The sequence below is a fragment of the Acanthaster planci genome, linkage group LG20, assembly GCF_054643075.1.
Source record: "Acanthaster planci isolate LZ-2023a linkage group LG20, COTS_SCS, whole genome shotgun sequence".
Lineage (NCBI taxonomy): Eukaryota > Metazoa > Echinodermata > Asteroidea > Valvatida > Acanthasteridae > Acanthaster > Acanthaster planci.
This window is the reverse complement of record NC_141796.1, coordinates 6,953,588-6,973,913: the sequence shown is the minus strand read 5'-3', so window position 1 is coordinate 6,973,913 and position 20,326 is coordinate 6,953,588. Positions and strand designations below refer to the sequence as shown.

At 43.7% G+C, this 20,326-nt stretch overlaps 2 protein-coding genes across 6 annotated transcripts; one reads left to right on the top strand and one right to left on the bottom strand.

Moving 5' to 3' along the window:
- Positions 1-142: 142 nt before the first annotated feature.
- On the top strand, positions 143-9,304 carry LOC110978459 (uncharacterized). 2 transcript variants are annotated; one of them, XM_022233477.2, is made up of 6 exons: positions 143-275; positions 1,491-2,538; positions 3,037-3,128; positions 3,967-4,125; positions 4,345-4,669; positions 6,156-9,304. In XM_022233477.2, the coding sequence occupies exons 2-6, from the start codon at positions 1,503-1,505 to the stop codon at positions 7,148-7,150; spliced, it is 2,607 nt and encodes an 868-aa protein (XP_022089169.2). In that variant the 5' UTR covers positions 143-275; positions 1,491-1,502; the 3' UTR covers positions 7,151-9,304. The 2 variants fall into 2 exon arrangements, with proteins under 2 accessions (XP_022089169.2, XP_022089170.2); XM_022233478.2 differs by having other exon boundaries at positions 156-275; positions 1,495-2,538.
- A 457-nt stretch (positions 9,305-9,761) lies between these two features.
- On the bottom strand, positions 9,762-20,323 carry nfya (nuclear transcription factor Y subunit alpha). 4 transcript variants are annotated; one of them, XM_022233549.2, is made up of 8 exons: positions 20,239-20,323; positions 18,047-18,189; positions 17,345-17,500; positions 14,737-14,952; positions 14,071-14,232; positions 13,662-13,835; positions 12,915-13,091; positions 9,762-12,169 (listed from the first exon to the last, which is right to left on the bottom strand). In XM_022233549.2, exons 2-8 carry the CDS (start codon positions 18,119-18,121, stop codon positions 12,011-12,013), a joined length of 1,119 nt encoding a protein of 372 aa, XP_022089241.1. In that variant the 5' UTR covers positions 18,122-18,189; positions 20,239-20,323; the 3' UTR covers positions 9,762-12,010. The 4 variants fall into 4 exon arrangements, with proteins under 4 accessions (XP_022089241.1, XP_022089243.1, XP_086986491.1 ...); XM_022233551.2 differs by having other exon boundaries at positions 17,345-17,497; XM_087130365.1 differs by lacking the exon at positions 20,239-20,323 and adding an exon at positions 19,839-20,228.
- Between the last annotated feature and the right edge of the window lie 3 nt (positions 20,324-20,326).

Sequence of the window (20,326 nt, the reverse complement as noted above, 5' to 3'; positions counted from 1 at the left end):
TTTGATTGGACAAAATTTTCAATCTTACGTCCCGCGTTTAAAATGAAATAACCAATGAAACGTAGTGTATCACAGACCTAAAATTTTCTGTAACGAGACTCACCGAGAAAAGGGGAGAGTTATGATACTTGATTCTGATTGGCTGCTTGGACCACAGGGAAGTTTAAATACACCACTGTGAAAACCGGTGAGTTGGCAAAGGAGTGTGTGCATCATTTTTATGCCGTGATTATTTCGCCAAGAATTTCTCAATCTACGGAAGGATATTTCAACAAGTAAGACACAGCTTTATAACTGTTTGAATAAATGTTCCACTGAATCAAATGTATCGCAATTTGCTGGATAAATAAAGGAAATATAAAACTAGTATGAGTTTGTTTTGCATTTCACATATTTCAGCATAGGCCGTAGGCATGGTTGGTAGGCCTACATCATACATGTACGTGATGTACTGTGTATGATGTAAGTCTATTACTAGTATTAGTATCACGGAGGAAGGAAAACAGAGATAAACAGATAAACAAGCATGACAAGTAGGCCTATACTATAGTCCAGGCCTTACAAGTATGTATCATCGTGATCATGTATGTACAGTATAGTGGCTGTAAACATGGTCAAGTTTTATGAGAAATTGTTTACACGGTTGACAGCACTGTCATGACTGTCATGGTCATCATGGTCACAAGAGTATGCCTACCCCCACCCAGGTTTGTTACTCCCAGTCGTCCACTGCACTCCCACAGATGACGAACCCCATAGTTCTGGGGGATGTGGCTGATGTCAAACCCCACAGACATGACAGATGGGGGTACCAGTCATATACACATGGTACATGTAGACTGTGACTGTTTAAATACTAGTTTAGGGCCTAGACATTTAATCATGATGGGTCATGTTGGTCACAGGCAATTTGACTTACATGTACATGTAAGTTTGCCATGCCAACTCAAATTGGGACAACTCAGTCATGGAGACCATTCGACAGTCTGTGCCTCAAAAAGTCAAAGTGACAGACAATTCGGTAATTTGACTGTGACTCAGGCCCAATTTTTTTTGCGGACGCTTTATTACTGACATGACATTGCATATACAGCACAGTGAGCATAGTGGTAATTATACGCTTGTATTTGAAACTGTTGTTACATGAAATTGTTTCAAGTGTCTTGTGTGACTAGTGGTGTAACTGGGGGTACATGTACCTCTTGCAGGGGGCACACAGGGGTGCCCTCATTTTCTGGAGGGGGGGCATTCAGTGGGTTTGGCCATTGTTGAAACATTTACCAAGCTTAACCATCACTGTATTTTTCCCTTCTCAAATTTCTGGCCAGGAGTTGGGGCCCATTTCCCCTTGCCACTCCCCCTGTTTTTTCACTGCACGTGACTGTTTTTTTTTTCATTATATTTTCGCTTTGTTGGGCTCAAGAAAGGGGCATATCCATGCAGCTGGGGAAAACAACTTTGTAATGATCAATGTATTTTAATCCTAAAAGACAGGCCATGACATGAGTGACAGCACAATGTCGGACCGAGTGGAGCTGTCAGAAGCCCTACGCCACATTCTGGAAGATCCATATTCAGAGTCTGAGATGGATGACCATAAGGAGAACCTCGCTAAGGTGGGTGCCAGCCCTGCGTCGCCCAGAGCAGTGTCCCGCCGGAATGGGATCAAATCCCACCTTACTCCCATCAACAAAGTATCGACCCTTGTCCGGACGGGGCGCTCACCGAGGCCCGTCCTTGCAACCTCGGCCGACAAGTCCAACCGCGGAACACTCCATGACAAAAGGAGGAAAGTGGGGTTCGAGGATGAGCGGTCTCCGCCGAAGAAGCGTCGCCACGCCAACCACGTAATCATTCTACGGCAGCCAAAAAATAAAACAAAGCAGCAGAAATCCTTACCCAAATGGTCCCCTGGGAGGGGGACACAATCTGCTTTATCTGAGGATCTGTACCCCACAGATAAAGAAGTCAAACTAAGTTGCTCTAATAAGGAATTCACTGTTGAACTAGACAGTGGAGTTGTAGGATTGGAACAGGATTCCGATCCCAATGCAAAAGTGATGAACCACAGCATCCAGGGCACATTTAACAATACACCAAACCAAAATGCTGGCAAAGTTGCGGATGCTGTCAGTTCTGGGCAAGCGATTTGTATTAGCACCCCTCCCAGGGCGGTCCAACATGGCACCCCCGACTCCGCACAGAAGTGCCTGGAGGCTGCCATAGAGAGCCAGATCAAGTTAGAACCAAGTGAGGAGGAGCTTGAATCAGGCCTGCCAGCGCTCGATGGGCTCGACCTAACTGCATCGCCCCTGTGTCACTTCACGGACGCTGGCCAGCAGCAGTTGTACTCAGAGTTGTCGGCCTTGGAGACCGAGGGCCTGGAGGGAAATGCATGGCCAGCCAATCAGGAGGAAGCTCTCCTGCAGCTGGCAGCCAGCCAGCAGATGCTGCAGTGTGCTGGAAACTTTTGCTTTGACATCAGCGGTCAACCCTTTTTGCCAAGGGAAGGGCCACTTGGGAGATGGGTCACACGAGGTTTGTACATGTACCTGCACTCTTTATTAACACTAACCCTGCCAGACGCAGTACAGTACATCGGATTTTCATGAGCATGTACATTGTAAATGTCTGATGCATTTTGATGCACTGGGCAATTAACAGCAGCTGAACAAACTGGCCATGTTGAGACAATGGGAGCTAGTCCCATTGAACAGTGGCACTGTTGGATCTTGTGGTGACTGGCAACCACAGATTTCCAGGCTGTTTGGCCTTCGGGAGAGTTGACCTGTTGGATCTTGCTACATTGGGCAGGCAAGCCACTTTTGACAAATGATGTAGACTGATGTGTCTGGCAGGGCTTCTAGCCAAAGTACGCTGGACGCTTAGGGTTAAAGTGATGTGTTGTTCAAGATTTTGGATTTTGCAGTTTAAAGAATTATTGGAAGTATTATTGGATATCACTACCGGTCACTTCCTACAAAAATAATTGCAGTTGTAATACAGTATTTGGGACGTTGTGTTTTATTTTTCAAGGAGGAAATGCTGATGACAGTCTGACTAACATCACTTGGCTGAAGAGAATGTCTGCACCTGATCTAGATCCAAACACCCTTCAAACTGCTCGAGTGAGTACATGTACATATGTATATGCATTTGTCAACTGTTTTCTCTTCTCTTTGTGCTGTTCTACATGTATTTCTGAGAATGGACAAGAGGCAAACTTCCTGGCTGCACAGTACAAAGTTGTTGTTGAAGCCTGCTACAGCACAAGTAGTTAGGAAGAGTGGGACAGTTTCCTGGGAGAGTTTGGGATTGTCTGACAATTGAAGGCATTCTTATTCAATCGAAATCGCCGTTGGTGATGTCCTTGTATTGCCAGCAGCATTCTCCATGGAACAGGCCATCTTTGAGCAAATGTGTGTGCTAGTTGACCACTCTTGTAATCAAGCAACTAGCATTTTTGAGTTCCAAGTGGGAACAGTAAGTTTTTCCCATTTGAACCTGTGATGCTAGCGTTTAGAGCCCTCAATGGTTGTCGCATGGACCAGCCTAAAGCAAAGTGGCCTAGTGGCTTTTGCTTTCAATCACAGGGCCTGGGTTTTGAATCCTGGCAGGTGTTTGGTGATTACACATTGTTTCCTTACTTGAGTCACTTTACCCCTAAGTGCCTTTTGCCACCAATTAGTGAATGGGTACCTACGTGTATTAGGGCAGAGAGGGTTGTTGTGTTTACCCTTCGCCCCTGGAAAAGTAGTACCAGGCTTGTTCATATACACATATATTTCCCAGGGAACTGAATTGGTCTCAGGAATTTTCAAAGGTTGTGAGCACAAGGAACCATAATGACAATATATTGGCGTCTGTGAATTACAGATACTGTAAGGCACTGTGTTCCTCATAAATGCTTTGGTATTATCGTCATCTCGGTTGATGGGGTATATTCATTGCCTGTCCCGTCCCCAGATGATGGACCCACGGTTCGAGCGGCCCACCTACTCCTACAGCACCTTGATCCAGTTTGCCATCAGCAGCTCCAAGACAGGCAAGATGACCCTGCGCGAGATCTACACCTGGATTGAGGAGACTTTCCCATACTTCAAAACAGCCAAGGCCGGATGGAGGGTACGTGTATGTTCAGGGCACCAGCTCCCTCACAGCTGCTAAACTTAGAAGTTTGTATGCTCGACACCCTCCACCCTTACTTGGTGCTGGGAAGGGCAAATGAATGACAAAATTTTGGTCGCAAATAGTTCTTGAGTGAAAAATTTGCTTTCATGTTTGCCTGAAGTACATGAGAGGGCCCTAACTCAGCAGAATTCTTTTTTCTTCGTCTACCTGTAGAACTCTATCCGACATAACCTCTCCCTGCATAAGATTTTTGTCCGCGAGCCTCCGATCAGCCACGGTCAGCCTGCCTTCTGGACACTTCGCCCAGGAACTGTCGTCCACCTGCCGGAACGGCGCATGTACGTAGCCGACCCGGAACGTGGTGGCACTCTCTTGGAGGAGGTGGCCCCACCTACCCCTCCGATGGTGCAGCCCACTGTGGGCAGTGAGCAGCAGCAGGGGGCACCCTTGTTTATGGGTGGGGCCATGCCGCCGGTTGTCATGGTTCCGAGACCTCTTGCGGGCATGACAAATGACATCAGTTCTAAAGACTTCACAGGTAAACATTTTTCTAGTTCCCTCTGCATGATTAGGCTCAAAAGGGTCACTCAGGTGGTGTCTAGAGATGACTACAATTTGGGATCGGAATAATTTTCTTGGTTAGAAGGTACAGGTGTACACTACAATAGTTTTTCCATTACGCAGCAGTTGTTAGTAAGATACACGTATATTTGTTTGGGTTTCGCTCAGTTTACTGTCCATTACATGTATATGTACAATATGAAGAAATTGTGTTTGATGTCCAACTGGTCTCATCTACTTTTGCTTTACGGTAGTTCTTAGAGTGTGACTTCTTTTGAGGAAAAAATGTGGAAAACAATGACTACAGTAAACTCCAGCTAAGTGGGCACTCTTGGGACTCAAGAAATTATGACGACTACGCGAATGCCGACTTGTGCTGTAAGTCGTCATTTTGCCGACTTACACGTACACATGTATTGCCTATGTACATGTACAGTATGATTCCTTGTACTGATTCAATGGCTTTGATTTACCTCCATGGTCGATCCCAGCAAATACGTTCTCGATTATTATCCTTACGGTCTGCAAATTGGATAATTGATCATGTGCCCCTAAGGACGGCAAGCCACTTGCATACACGTATCACATCACGACTCGACAGTGCAGTACGTATGTACGTGATACAGTTACCGTACAGAAAAATACACTCATGCACACAAGCGCGTTGGTTAAGTTTGTTCAATATAGTCTGGATACCAGACCCGATGATTCTGACTACGCAACGAATCAATATCAAGGATCTCCAGGGAATCTTTGGGCAGGGAACCAGACTATGTTCAATAAGGCGACCCCCAAAATGGACTGAGTGCACGAGAGGGGTTTAATACTGGTATTGATGTACTCATGCTCGCCGATTATCAACCAGAGCATGTGCTGCTCATAAACAGACATCAGTCAAGCAATGTGGGACTTGTCACTTGACACTTCTTGGCAACTGCGGCAAAGGAAACTGACACCATAGCGCGTTTTTGTTTTAATGCGGACTTACACAAAGGAATTTTTTGTGGTTTTGTGGAAAAGGGACTGAGAAAAACATGCTAACTTATGAAATGATGACTTATAAATGCCGACTTAGAAATGAAATTTTCAATGGAAACGCATTACAAACGATTGGGACTTTTGTCAAAAGGCCGACTTAGAGTTACGCGATGCTGACTTAGTCGGAGTTTACTGTATTTCATTTTTTCTAAATGAAAAGAAGTTTAACTGTTTGATCTGAAACGTACAGTACAGAAAACAACACTATAACATTACGGACAATTTTTTTTGTCCTCAAATTGTACAGTTTGAATGGATTTTTAAATGAATGAATCAGTGCTTTGTGACTCGTGAATTACACACAAATATTTTTGAATGCGTGTATTAGCTACATGTATTTGATATAATCCCTAGAGCCTGTGTGGACTCGAACAAAGTGCTTTGTGAATGTTGGCTTTCAACTCTTTGACTATTTGTGACTACAGGTACTGGATCCAAGACGAAGAAGCCACCATTGATTCTCCCCAGAGGCAGTCAGCCTTATGCACTCGTGCCTGTTCCACTTCTTGTGCCCTCGAACCAGAACGGCGGCCAGACTCCAAGTGACGGACAGCCTCAGGCCGTCCCCCATATCCTCTCTCCCATCATCATGGGTGGGTTCCGGCGCTTCGCAACCCTTCCTCAGACAGTCGGCGGACGCAGGGTGGTTCCAATTGCGCCAAAGGTGAACCCGGTTGACAGGGGCTGTGGCAATCTTAGCTGGTCTGTTAGTGCCGGCAGCGTGGCAGGCGGAGGAAACACCTCCTTGTGTAACACCAGCTCAGGGTCTGATTCGGGCGTGGACCTCAGCGGTCGGAGCTGGACATCCAGCTTGGCGTCATCATCGGCCGCCGTTGGTTCTAGGGTGCCTGGCACCTCAAACGGTGATCTACCTCACCAGACGGTGCCAGGGCAAGGGCGTAGCTCACTGCCCAGAATACAGGAGGACACAGACGAAACGGAAGGTGATGACTCCTTCTCGGCATTCTTCGAGCGAGAGCTGGCCTCACCCCCAAAGAGCCAACCCAACTCGAAAGGCGTGCCTGTTGTTTCCACGCCATGCAAGCAAGGCAACCTTCACACCTTGCTGTCACCGCTGCGCGGGTTCACCCCCTTCAAAAACCCACCCCTCGATCCCGACAGCGGCATCTTCCACGACTTGCCGAGCGACCTCTCCTTGACTCCTGGCCTGACACCCAACTACAAGAGTTCTCAGCGGGGCTCAGTGAGAGGTCAGAGGTCGCGTGTAGGGTCACTAGGGGATCTGGGTTTGCCGGGACTGACCCCAGAGAAAGGCACTCCGTCCAGTGATGGTGTGCACAACCAGAGCTTTGGCCAAATCTTTGGGGATCTCGTTGGCTTGGATATGGAAGGTGATGGCCTTGATGTTGGCAATATAAGCTGGTCCATGTTCTCTCCTGGCAAGCAGCATATGAAATGAGTACTTATGCAAGCGCCACGTATGGTTCCCCTGGTACACATGTACATGTATTTCACCATAATCCAGTAATACTGAGGGAAGAATGCCTTTGACACTTTTTCAGTTCTGTAATTAGGCCTGATGTTGAGAGCCAGAAGGGTGTACACTATTCAGTATACACTATAACCCAATGTTCTGCATGGAGCAATCCCCAGCTTGAGGTCAGTGGACACCCAGAAGTTCCCTCCTCCAGCAACAGCAGAATCCCCAGAATCAGATGTGCAGCTGATTTATATCACTGGGAGGAGTCCCGTTGGGTCGGGATCTCATGCACCAATTGGTCTACGCAGCAACATTTGGCATGGCAACATTCTGTATGTACATGTACCATGCTTGAGTGACATCCTACTCACCTCTGAGTGTCTATTTTCAAAACAATGCCAAGTATGGTCATTTAGAGTACATTAACAAGTTTGACACGGCCTTTGACTATGTTTCTTGCACAATACATTTATGTATTTTATGAGATTTTATTTCCAGTTTTTAATTTCACACGCGTCTATGCATCCTATGTACATGTAATTAGGGCCAAAGCATGTCAGTAATGTCTAGTTGGCAAGTGGGAAATGACCAAAAAAACTTATGGTCTTAATTTTTGAAGAGAAGCAGATTTTAAAATTTGACAGCTGAATTGAAAAAATTCTATTACATGAGCATACCTGTTGAATCCGGCTCACAAAATGACTCTGTGAAGGCATTTTTTTTAAATTTGGGTTTGTAAAGGGATATTCTTCAAAACATTGCTATTTGTAAAAAAGCATTCATGTCAGTATTGTAAGGAGCATGTGTTCCTACGTAAACATACATGTAAATGTAGCATTCAATACTTTGCAAGCCAGATTTGGTTTACAATGTACATGTATGTGTACATGTATATTCACCCCGGAAACTGTAAAAATGTGTAAAAATCAGAAAAGTACATACCATATTTAAGTACATGTATCTGCCACATTTTTAATATTCATAAAGAAACAGGCAACTGACAATTTTGTTTTCTTTTTTAAATCCATCTTCATACAGTACATGTACATACATTTGTGTACACAGAAATGTATAGCTGGACATTGCATGTACGTTAGTAACTGTAGATTAATTTTCCTTGAAATGAGACTGGAATCAACATTGTTGAATGATTAATTCGCAGTCAGTGTGATTATAATCCCATGTACATGTACATTGCATGGTATTATGGTGCCATTGTCCAGGAAGTTTAATACGTGTAATTCAGTTATACATAGCATCCGTATGTGTATGTGTGATGAGGATTGTCATGTGTGCGTTTTAGTCGATCTAAATTTGCTTGAACCTAATGTACTTCACTCTCTTGTGCTTGTGGTATAGGCCTACAGTAAAATGTGCAAGTACACCTTACATGTACGTGTACATCTACATGTACATGTACGTGCAATTTTAAAGTGTATTGGCAACTGTGGCTGTTTTACTGTGCATGTACATGTATGCAGATTCACCTTCTCCCTCATTTCATAAATATTTTGTGATGACTTGTGTGACTTACAAATACACTGCAATGTGAGGACATACATGTACATGTACCAGTTCTCATTCATGACAAAGGAGGGCCCCTTTGACGACTGCAGCACAGTTGAAACATCAAGAAAGTTCTTTGTCAAGAGTCCACAAGTACACGTACATGTTCAAGCATTTTGCAAGTTGCCTTCGTAAACTAGAACAGTAACCAGCATTATTCTGCACTCTGAGGGAGGGGTACAGAAGTCATACACAATGTAAAATTCCCTCTTTTTTTCTCCAGAAAAGGCAAACGCCACTCCCCACTCGCGACGCTGCGATACATCTGCTGTAACAGATCATCCTGTGTTTGGACTGGCTTGTACATACGCACAGGAAACACTGTATGCTGCGCATCTGCGAAAGTGAACATTTCAGACCCTGCAGTTTTATATGCGTAACCTTGCATTAACTCTGCTTAGTTTTCTTGAAATAAAAAAAACCGCATCTTTATGCCCGAACAGTATACATGTACAGCCACTCAGGTCGTTTGTGTTTCAGGATTGCAGACTCCAGTTTGTCAGTGACTGAAGACAGCATCTGTGCATTCTGGAAATAAACTGCAACTTCAGGTATACAACAAAAAAATGCATGTATCTGATCGATTCATTTTTACTGTGAATTCTTTCCTTGTACAGCGGTTTACCCTCATTTGTTCAATTTTGGTCACTCATTGCTTGTCAAAGGCCCGAAAGAGGAAAGTACTGGTGTTGAAATACATGTACAGTTGAACCTTGTTAATAAAAATACTGTTAATACAAGATTCTGCTTTTAACAAGGAAAATTTTAAGTCCCATCCCTTTGTTTTTGTTCCTGATAATACAAGGTTCCTGTTAAAACGAGGTAATTTGCCAAGTCCGAAGGACCTCTTCTTAACAAGGTTCGGCTGTACATGTATTACAGTGTAGGTTTGCAATCTCTCTCGCAGCCCTTTGTATTCATTTCAACAGGTCTGAAATAATTTGCACAAATTTTATGCAAATTTGTTTTTTTACTTGCATAAAACATCATTTTGGACACCCCCCATCACTACCACTTGTATCAATTTCAGTTCTCGTATCACTTTTATTTCTACTAAAATGGGAAATATAAATTAATACAAGTGGGTCAATCTTTGTACATAAAAAAAACAGAAAAAAGCAGCAAACAAGAGAAAAGCCATTAAAATATTTACACAAACTACGTTTCTAGGAAAGTTTGGAAATTCTGAAGATAGAAAAACAAGCTTGGTGCTTGATACATATACACTGTACATACAGGTACAATGGTGGGATAGTGCTGAAGAAATAAACTTTAATGAACCTCATTTTGTAAAGAAAATCACTGAGCAGGTGATCAAAAACTGTTGACACATTCACTGAAAGTTCAATCTCCGTGCATTTTCGAAAAGCAGTGCCCTAGAGTTACAGTGGGAAAGAAGAAAGTGGAGAAAAAAATGTTTGAAATTCACTACAACCCAAATGACAGGACTTTTGTTTTGAAATAATATAATGTTGGCAGTGAGGCCGGCTAAAATAGTAAAGCACTCTCTCAATCCAACCTGCTCTTTTTTCCTGAATTTTTTTTTTGGAAGGTTTTTAATTTGCCACGTACATGTAGTTTGACTTTTTATGTGATCCAAATAATTTACTTGGCAATGAAAAGTAAAAGTTAAAAACCTGTTAGATGTGGCGAGTTCTCTTTTTTTTGACACAAAATGATGCACCAGAAAAAAAGTCTGGAGATTCTGTCATCATCTTGGAAAAAATCTGTCATCTCCATCTGAAAACAAGCCCTGCTTCAACCCTTATAAAAAGAGGAGAAAGACTTTTGTTTAGTCGAAGTCTATCTGCTATTTTTCATAAAAATTAACTCCTGTGGCAGGTGGACTTTACTGAGAAAAAAAAAATCTAATCAACATAAAAAAGATGGATAAATAGGTGTGAATCTGTTGCAATGAGCAAAATAGGCTCTGTGCAGCCATTTATGTCTCTCTTCCCGCAAACGTGAATTCTTAATTTTTACTGACCCATTGATTTTGGTCGATCCATGGCAATAAAACAGTGTGACATACATGTAACTGGCTTGTGCGGTCCATGTCAAAGCCTGCATAATGCGTTGTTCTAACTCCAGGCAATGCACTATTTTTACGCTGAAAGCAAAATGCCCAACTGTGAAATTTACCTTCAATTCAAAGGTGGCGCGCTTGTGCACATAGGCCCCTATATTAAACATCTTAACTGCACGTCAAGTTTGCTTGAAGATAAATTTGTTATCACACTCGCATTCAGGGATCACAGAATAATGTGTTCCCATATACTTCTTGGCCGACACTACATTATTCTGTGTTCCGTTCGCATATGTGATAACAAATATTGTCAACTCTCACAACTTTGCCGAGAGATATGAGGCAGTGGAACATTCGATACTTTAAATTTAAGTGAAATTCTGTTATGCATGAAATCAAATTCTTGCTTTTCAGAAATACCCATGTTTATCCCCCATAGGAGCGAATGCAGGAACACGACTCCTGAGTTGCCAATTATTCCAAACAACTGTTCCAACACAAAGCTTTTAGACACTGGAACAAAAAGATCGAAATGACAAGAGAAATAATTTTCTGGTTATGTGTTTTACTGTAATCTACGAATGGCAAAAAAGTAGCAAGCGGGGCAGTCTTTGCCTGTCTGTGATGACATGTACACACTATTCATCATCTTGAAAGTTGTGTATGTACCATCATAGAAGCGTCGGAACATTTCAGCACACGGCACCGTGCATATGGCACTCAACGACTTTCATCACTGGTTTAATCTGTGCATGCCACATACAATGTGTGTTGCATGTAAATCTAACCCCCGTTTCAGACAGGCATTCTAGAGTAACGCCGATCCAAATTATGAACAAATTTTCAATTAAGTACGGCAAAAGTGCAACATCTGAAACAATTACCACCAGGCGTGTTAGCAGACGAAAGATTGACAATTGAAAGCGCTCTGAATGACACAACTTAGTTTCAGACGTCGCCGTTCTCATAAGCCAAAGCCAATGCAAATGTATGTGTTAAGTTTGTCTGTCTGGAACCAAAATTTAATTGGGTCGACCTGAGCCACTCTTAATTCTATATGGTTTAGTGCGACCCTAGAACGCCTGTCTGAAACGATGTAAGTTGTCTCAAGGGTGTGGCTGAAACTCTAATAAAGCTGATTGTTGGTCACAATGCAGCACTTCCATGACTCCATCCCACACTTTTTCTGATTTGACGTTACTATCGTTCCTTGCCTTATATTTACAAATCTTACATGTATCAAAAAGCTACACGGTGTTTGTCGTCCCGTTGGTTGTGACATTGGGCGACGGCTCGAGGAGCGACTGGTTGTTGGCACCGATTTGAGGGGAATCACTCAGCATGTCGAGGTTGATGTTGAGCGAGCTGTCCGAGTCAGAGTTACCAGCTTGGTTGTTGACAGAAAACTGGAAAGACCAAACACATGCAAAGAATATTAGATACAGTACACCAAACCTGGCTCGACAATATGAAAAGTCTCTGGAACGGTGAGTTACACACACTGTGTCTTTATGCATGCAATGCTATGAATCCAAAGAGGAATTAAGAGGGAAATACTAAAACTTCTCCTTCAAGGTGTAACTTTGACTACGGCTAGACAAGCACATGTGGGAACATGTGACTTTCTTGGGCTCTGTTCTCAGTAAGCGTGATATATGCTTTTCACATGCCTTGTTTCAGGTTAAATGCTTCAGTTTTGAGACATTTCTCAAATGTGTCTCCAGAAGTGTTGTAGTACTCGTGCATGTACTCGTACTTGAGTACATTCATTAGGTTCCCACACTCGGATTCTTGACGATGTACTGGTACTTTTACTCATGCAGAAGTATTCACACTCATGGATATGTACTCGACTACAACACTAGTTTCCAGTGCCTGCAAGTTTTGGCAATACAATGCCTCTGAGAGTCAGTACCGAACTGTTTACAAAGGAAAATGCTGGGTAGACCACTGAATACCATTGCTAATGTACACAAAGCACTCATACAAAGACCTTGCATGCAATGTGCTATGCAAGTGCTGATGGATGTATTCATTTCAACGTGCTGGTCCCATGGGGCATCAGTTCGAGGCATTAAAGCATCCTTTATAGTTTAAGTCAAGAAGTCTAAGCATTAACAGACTTTAAAAAACTCTCCATGTGCGGTCTACCTGTTGCTGTTGTGACACGTTCTCCCCCTGCGGGAACTTTGACCTGGGCACCATGGTTGGGGATTCCTCCAAGGAGGACTGGTTGGTCGCCACCCCCCGACTTCCGGTATTGAAACGGCCTCCGTCTCCCCTCACCCTGTTCATGGCATGGGTGTGTCTCGACTCGTGCAGGTATTTCTAGAATTTCCCAAAAAGAATGGAGGGAAAGTTAAAATTGAGCATTATTTTGTGGGCTGGTCATTTTCAAAGAGAACCCCTCCATTTTTTAAAGTCAAATAGGGCAAAAATTGGGAACTAACTGATACCAGGAACTGTAAAAGCTGCTACCTGGTTCTGCAGCTTTTTTTAAGTATTCAGACGGTATGTTAGCCTCTTCACACAGAGCAAACTTACCAACTTTGTTCAAGTACAAAGAATGTAACACGGTTTTACTGCACAGTGACGGATATAAAGGCAAGTTCTCAAAGATGCCCGGAAACTATTTCCAAGGAGTAAAGGTTGATGTCCAGCTTAAACACTGTAACGCTGTGCTTGGATTGGATATTTGCCAATAAGTCTCCCACATAAACCTAAAGGTAGCATTCTTTAATGATAAAAGGTCCCTTTTGGAAATGTCTTCCAGAAAAATTTGATGATCAAGAATTAAAAGATATTACTAGCAAAAAATTTGGGTGACGCCATTGAAGTAATGACGCTTTCCTCGAATTAGTCTATATGAAGCTTGGAGCAAGGAATGTGAACACCCACCCTCCTCTCCTTTGGGATCCGCCCTTCTGCCTCCAGCTTGGCCCGCGCTTGCCTGCGCTTCAATATCCGGTGGTACTGCTTGGCGTTGACATACAGCGGCTCCTCCTCCAGAAGCTCGGCCCCCGGGAGGGGTATTCTCTGCATAGTTGACACCCCGCCAGTTCCCGGAACCATCTGGAATGTAATGAACAGGCACATTCAAAAATGCACAATATTTCCTAGGTAAACTGGTTTGTTGAGCACAAAACTTTCTCATATCGTAACAAGAGCAACAATATTCTTATGTCGAGTCTGGGAAAGTCAAATTTAAATATGGAATGGTGAGAATGCACACAAAAAGAAGATGCCATGCAATATTCCACTTGACAACAAGTTATCGAGAAACTCATTTCGCCATGGACAAACCTACCATGACTATTCCTCCATCGGAGTTGACAGGCATGGCCGTCATGATGGAGTTAGCATTCTGAGTTGTAGTTTGGTTCGTCTGCTGGAGACCCACCGTGCTGTCCGTGTTGGTGACCGGCTGGTAAAGGATGGTCTGGCCGTCGGGGGTGACAAACTGCTGCAACTAAAGGCACAAAACATGTACAGCTTTGTAGGAATTTGTCATTTTTGCATCGTGTGTCAAAGGATCATTGATACTCTTTTTAAAGCGATTGGAATAAACCATCGAGTTTGACCTTTGTTACTTTTCAGTTTGTTACTTCTGTTGAGAAATAAACCTGAGCAAAATATAATGCAAGTGACGACAAAATCAAGCACGTCCGAGGCTGAGCAAGAGTTTCAGTCCTGGACAGTGCAGTTTAATAGTCTGACATGTGTAAATTATGCAGTCAAGTCTAGTGCAGCCAGAGTTGCAGTCCTGCCCATCATCATGTCCCTGCGAGTCCGTCACAAGACCGTCACCAGCTATTAATCCATTTAAAAGCTAGGTTTATGAACTGTAAGAAAAGTGCTCCTTTGCCACTGTTCAACCTGTTACTTGTGACTGGGCTTCTGAAAGGACTTGTGACACATTAGACTTCTAACACCAACTACACAACATTGATTTATCATCTCGACGGCAACCGACCTGAAGACTTTGGCCTCCGCCCTGGCTTGCCACCTGCTGCTGACTAGCCTGCAAGATGATCGGCTGTGACTGGGGCTGCTGCTGTACGGTGATCTGCTGTGCTTGCTGCTGCTGTGGCTGTTGCTGCGGTTGCTGCTGGGGTTGCTGCTGGGTGGTCGTTGTCGCTTGCTGTTGTTGTTGCAACTGGACCTGCTGTGGTTGCTGAACAAGTTGAATCTGCACAAAACAAAAGAACAAATCAAGAAATGTAGCCATGTAACAATGTGTGATACATTTCTGCAAAAAGTTTTACGATATTCATTTTGCAATCCACAGTGATCGGGTAGTCTACATTAAACCCTAATAATGCCCAATCAAACAGAGTTCTATGTAATGTAAGCCGCACCCAGGGGTTAAGGTTGACCAAATAAAGTATTACAATCGACTCTCGTTAATGACAGCCTCGGAACTTAATAATTATCTTATATTTTCCGGAAACTCGACTTAGGCAAAAAGTATTTTCCCAATTGTATGTGTCGTTTGTCAATCGTATTACAATTGAAGGGTAATGAATTTGCTTTCACAACAGTTTGAACATGCTCTTGACGAAAGTGTAATATACGTGTAGATTAAATAAAGAGTTGTAATGAAACGTGTACTATACTGTAATTGAGAAGAACAAAGCGGAATAAGCAATAGAACGGGACAAGCGGACTCATCACCCCAATCATTGTCAAAGTGATGCAACCTGCATGGAATGATCGCTGTCGTGAGAGAACGCGGATGTAAGTATTGTGACGCGACAGAGGGCGCTAGTCACTAGGCACGGTGCGAAGATATAGATGGCGCTCTGCCCAGTAACAGAGGCAGATGTTAGGCGCGCATAGCTGTGTGTTAAGCAAGCGCGGCGCATAGGCTCCGCCTTGTGCGTTGTGCGATAGGGCAGCGGAAGTCACTGCTTAGTCACGTGAGCACGTGCGCGGGCGTGGTCATAGCAGCGCGAAAGCTATAAAAGGCGCGCGTAGGCTACGCTTAGTGGTCCTGATAAAGGGCTGATCCTGAGGTAAGGGTCGAGAATCCTGTGCAAGGGTTAAAGTCACCTAGCCTAGTGTGACTGTGCCTAAGTCCGAGTGGTGCGTGTGCTGTTGAGGGGCTCGGTAGGTTGAGGGGCTGATTGGTGGTGCAGTATAGTTCCTGATAGGAGCCTGCGGTCGATGCAAGGGCGCATTGCTGTCTCGTGACGTGAGTTGCGTGTAGCACAGCCCTGACAATAAGCCCGTAGACTTGCTAAAGTCCCTGATTCGGCACTGGATGCCCGCAATTACTTGTGGTGTTCGCTGCTCTGGGCGAAGTCCGGTCACGTATAATCACGCAGTTTCCCCGTCAATAGCGCCCTCTACTGGTGTATTGGTTGAGTGTGTTGATGAATAAACCAGCCGTTTGTGAATTGTTGTATATAAGTCAGGAGTCCAGGCGAAGTTTATTTCGAGTCAGGTCTGTCCGGGTTACGTCATTAAGTTTCGACCAATCAGATTAGCCATCATCTCGACGAAGACCAACTTTCTTGGGGGACGGTATACTTCGGTCCCAACGGACTCGTCCCTAGCCGCTCAGGGACTCTCCGGCGTGCCGTCCGACGCACCGCGCCTCGAGGAGGAGGGCGCCCTCGCCTTCGTCGGAGGGGCGCGGCGCCACAGTATGTTAACATTTCAGTTGGCTGACTAAACAGATGCTATTTGATACATGAACAAAGCGAAGGAAATTTTGGTAGACAATAAAGGGCGTAGTTCGGGGCCTGGATAATATGGTTTTAGTTGGAAATGAAGCGTTTTTTAACTTTGAGGAATTAGAACTCGTAAATTTGACTTCCAAAAGGACATTTATGGGTAAGAGAAGAATGACTTTAATGAGAAATGAATTTTACGTAAGTTGTGTAGGGGCATTTTTCTATTCCATTTTTAAGGTTTTGGTGGGGAGTTTGTAATGAGTTTATTCTGATCGGCCCATCTGGGAATTGCAAACGCCCATTGTCTGTTGTGTTCGTTCTCACTGGGCAGCATGAAAGCGCCCACAAAGAAAACCCTTTTATCGCTTGGGAATCTGAAATGCCCCAAAACTACAGCTGTGGATTAGCGAACATTATCACCTCGCCTAGTACAACAGCACCTGCAATGAATGGGTTCATAGATTGACAAGTTGTTTTCAAAATTCTTGTGCTAAACAGAGAGATAACAATACACCTCCTCTCGATTGGACCGGAAAAAGCACTCATCTTAATCAAAATCTCGTATTTAAGATGTTTTCCCCACAGGAATCTATATACTTTTGTCAGGAGTGGCGAAATCTGCTCATCTTAACCAGACACTCATTTTATCTGAGCTTGTATTACCAATGAAAAAACTTGCACAAGTGACTCATGGATGGAATCTGACCCATACTACTCAGAATATGATTAACTTGAGACTCAGACTTAGATTCAACACAGGCAATTCACTACAACTGCGGTGTAATCCCCTAATCTTAGGCTGTGTCCTTATTGGGCAATATACCTGTACACGTGTGGCAATGGCTTCAAGTTTTCCCCCTGAGTTACTACAGTGGATAGCCACACCCACAGTATACAACATACCTGCTGTACTTGGCCATTTTGACCGGTCACCTGCAGCATCTGCCCGACCTGCTGAAGCTGGACGGTGCCCCCTTGGCCACCTGCTAGCTGGATGGTGATTGGCTGGCCAGAGGCCATGATCTGCCCGGTGCCCCCAACCTGAACAACTTGTGGCTGCTGGGTGGAAGAACACACAGAGTAACAAAATAAGTCACTGATGGGGGGGAGGGCAAGTATTGTGAATCACTCATTATATTTCGAGATCTTTTTCAAGCAATTGAAAGTGGCAGCATTTTAGAAACCATGGGCGGAGAATTGAATTCTTGTCACATGTGGGGAGGAAGTGATTTCTGAAAGCTCAACACAGCCTCCATCCCAGGTAAGATCGTGACACCAGCAAGTGCAGATTGTTGGTGCGATCAACAGGTGCGCATATAGTCAGTGACTATAAAAGTGGAGGGGGGGGAGATGATTATAACAGTAATTCCCCCAGGTCAACAAGTGGGTGGGATATTCCCTCTATCCTTTCGGGATCACCACCCATGTTAGAGTGGTTCAACATGTACTACCTTTCCGGGAAGGGGTACAGATTTTTATGGAAGAAAAGTACTAGACTCTCATATTTAAAAACAACATCAAACCCCCCCCCCCAACCAAAGGCTAGGATACATATAAGTCACTGCATCAACCCAAGAGCTACGATTACAAAAGTGTAAAATTCACCTGTTGCTGTCCCGACTGGGCCACTTGGATCTGCACAGGCTGTGCCTGGGTTGTAATGTTCTGCACGGTGGACATTTGCTCTGTGTTTGTCTGACAGAAACCGACGGCCGATTCCACACAGAAATTTCACAAGAACACTCTTCCTGAAGTAGCCAAAAAAAAGACGCATTAGTAAACATAGTGTATTAATTTCTAAGCAAAGTACATGTTTTGCCATGAACCAGCTGCACGTCATCGATCTACTATTCGGTTATTTAGATATTCAGCACAGCCCTATCAGGATACGACAGCGTTAAGCCTGGTTTCTATACCAACGTGAGAAATGCAGAGAGCAACGTAATCAAGATGCAAACTGCAACGCAGACAAATGGAATTACGTCAAACAGAAGTGTCGCCACAAAGGCAAACCAGCCCCAGATGGGTCGGTAAAGTTGAGCCCGGTTCAACTTTGCTGACTGTCTGCATCAAGTCAGTGAGTAGGCCTATACACACACGCACGCTGGCATGACGGGCAATGTTTCTCTCACTTAGTAACACTCATTTTATCCATTTTCTCCTTATTACTAGGATCTGTAGCCCAAATCATCAACAAAATACATGTCGGTGACCATTAACAAAGTACATCGCACTGAAGTATCAGTTTGGCTTTGGCAACATTGTCACCTAAAGAAGGCATATTTTGTGAAAATTTTCCGACTTTCGCACGCCATTTTGTTTAACTTTTTTGGGTGGAATGACAGAGTCTCTTCCGTTACTGTCTGCATCTTGACGTCTTGAAGAACATCTGCATCACAAATGACCATATGGAAACCAGGCTTTAGTCTGAATTACAGCACAGTTTGAGGTTTTCCTACTCCAAACAGTTGCAATATCTTCCTTTTATTGTTTTAAATCAAATCCATTGCAAGATATGTCACAGAAAGAGTTCCATCTAGGGACATCACTAAAGAGCCAAATTTAGCACTTTTCTTTTTGTGATTCGTGGCTCTGGAAGATATTTTCAGAGGGAAAGACAGCCCAAAATGCATGAGGTTCAAATTCCATCCTGTGAATATGAATGCAAAATTACAATGCAAGCATAATCCGGAAGTTACATGCACCCAGAAGATTTGTCTCAGTAAAACTTCTTAGTCCTCAAACCACTTACTGAGCGTGTTCAGTTACTATGCCAGTACAAGAGGAAAGCACAATAGGACCGGTTTGTGATCCAATATTCACTGCCTATTCAGCAGTGCTTGCAACATTTCTAATTCGACTATTAGGGCCTCCTCACTTTGGGACTTTTGAGTCTTCTCAAATTTTATGAAAACAATCATATAGGGAAACTGACTAGATTTTACATGATTCTTCTATTTTCAATCACTAACAATGTAAATGAACTCAACAAAACTAGGAAAGAATGTTGCATCCTGACCCCCACGCCAGCGTTATGGACAAAGCCTATAAAGAGTCAAAAATTTCCAAACAAAACTGGAAAGTTTTCTCAGCACCAGATTCATACCTTGCTTTGAATGAGATGATGGCCCCAAGATTATACAGGACTATAGGCCTAAGATTAAAAAAGTGGAGGTAGTATGCAACATTCTTTCTATAAACTCGTTTCACGTTCAACTGTAACAAGAAAAATAAGAGCAATTCAAAACAACAAACAAAATCCATCTGGACCCACCAGCTTGCATGCTAGGCCTGCTTGCAAGGGCTGCATCATGCAAAGTAAATCTAAATGGGCAATACAATGAATGCTGGGTCAAACTGTGTTCGTCCAATTTGACAAAACTTTCCAAAGACGCACCACGTAGCAGCAGTATAACGAAGGAACTATTTATCTCTCTGAAATTTCCTGGATGAATGGTCACTGCATTGCTGGTTTGCTGCACACCAATTTATCACACAGAACAGCCGCGCACTATACGTGTACGTACATGTACATGTACTGTACATGCACACAGTCTATCTAGCACACGACAATACGAGGCGAGCTTTAGCGCGCCACATGAAGATAATCGCATACGCCATGACAGCAAAAGCCACAAAGGGCAAACCTCTCCCAGTTCAAACGTCGAACAATCTCGCAGGGTATTCCCGATCAAATCGGGCCAAAAATGCCCTGGAATTGATAAAAACTACCGCTAAGGCATACTGGACTGCATATGGTCCATAGTTTTCGCGGATTTAGGAAATCTAAGACTTACAGGTGCACCTGGAGTTTTTGATTGGCTGTAGAGAGCGTACTGTCCACGTCCAACGAATAGGAAGAAAGGCAGACGGGCAGTCCCCTCC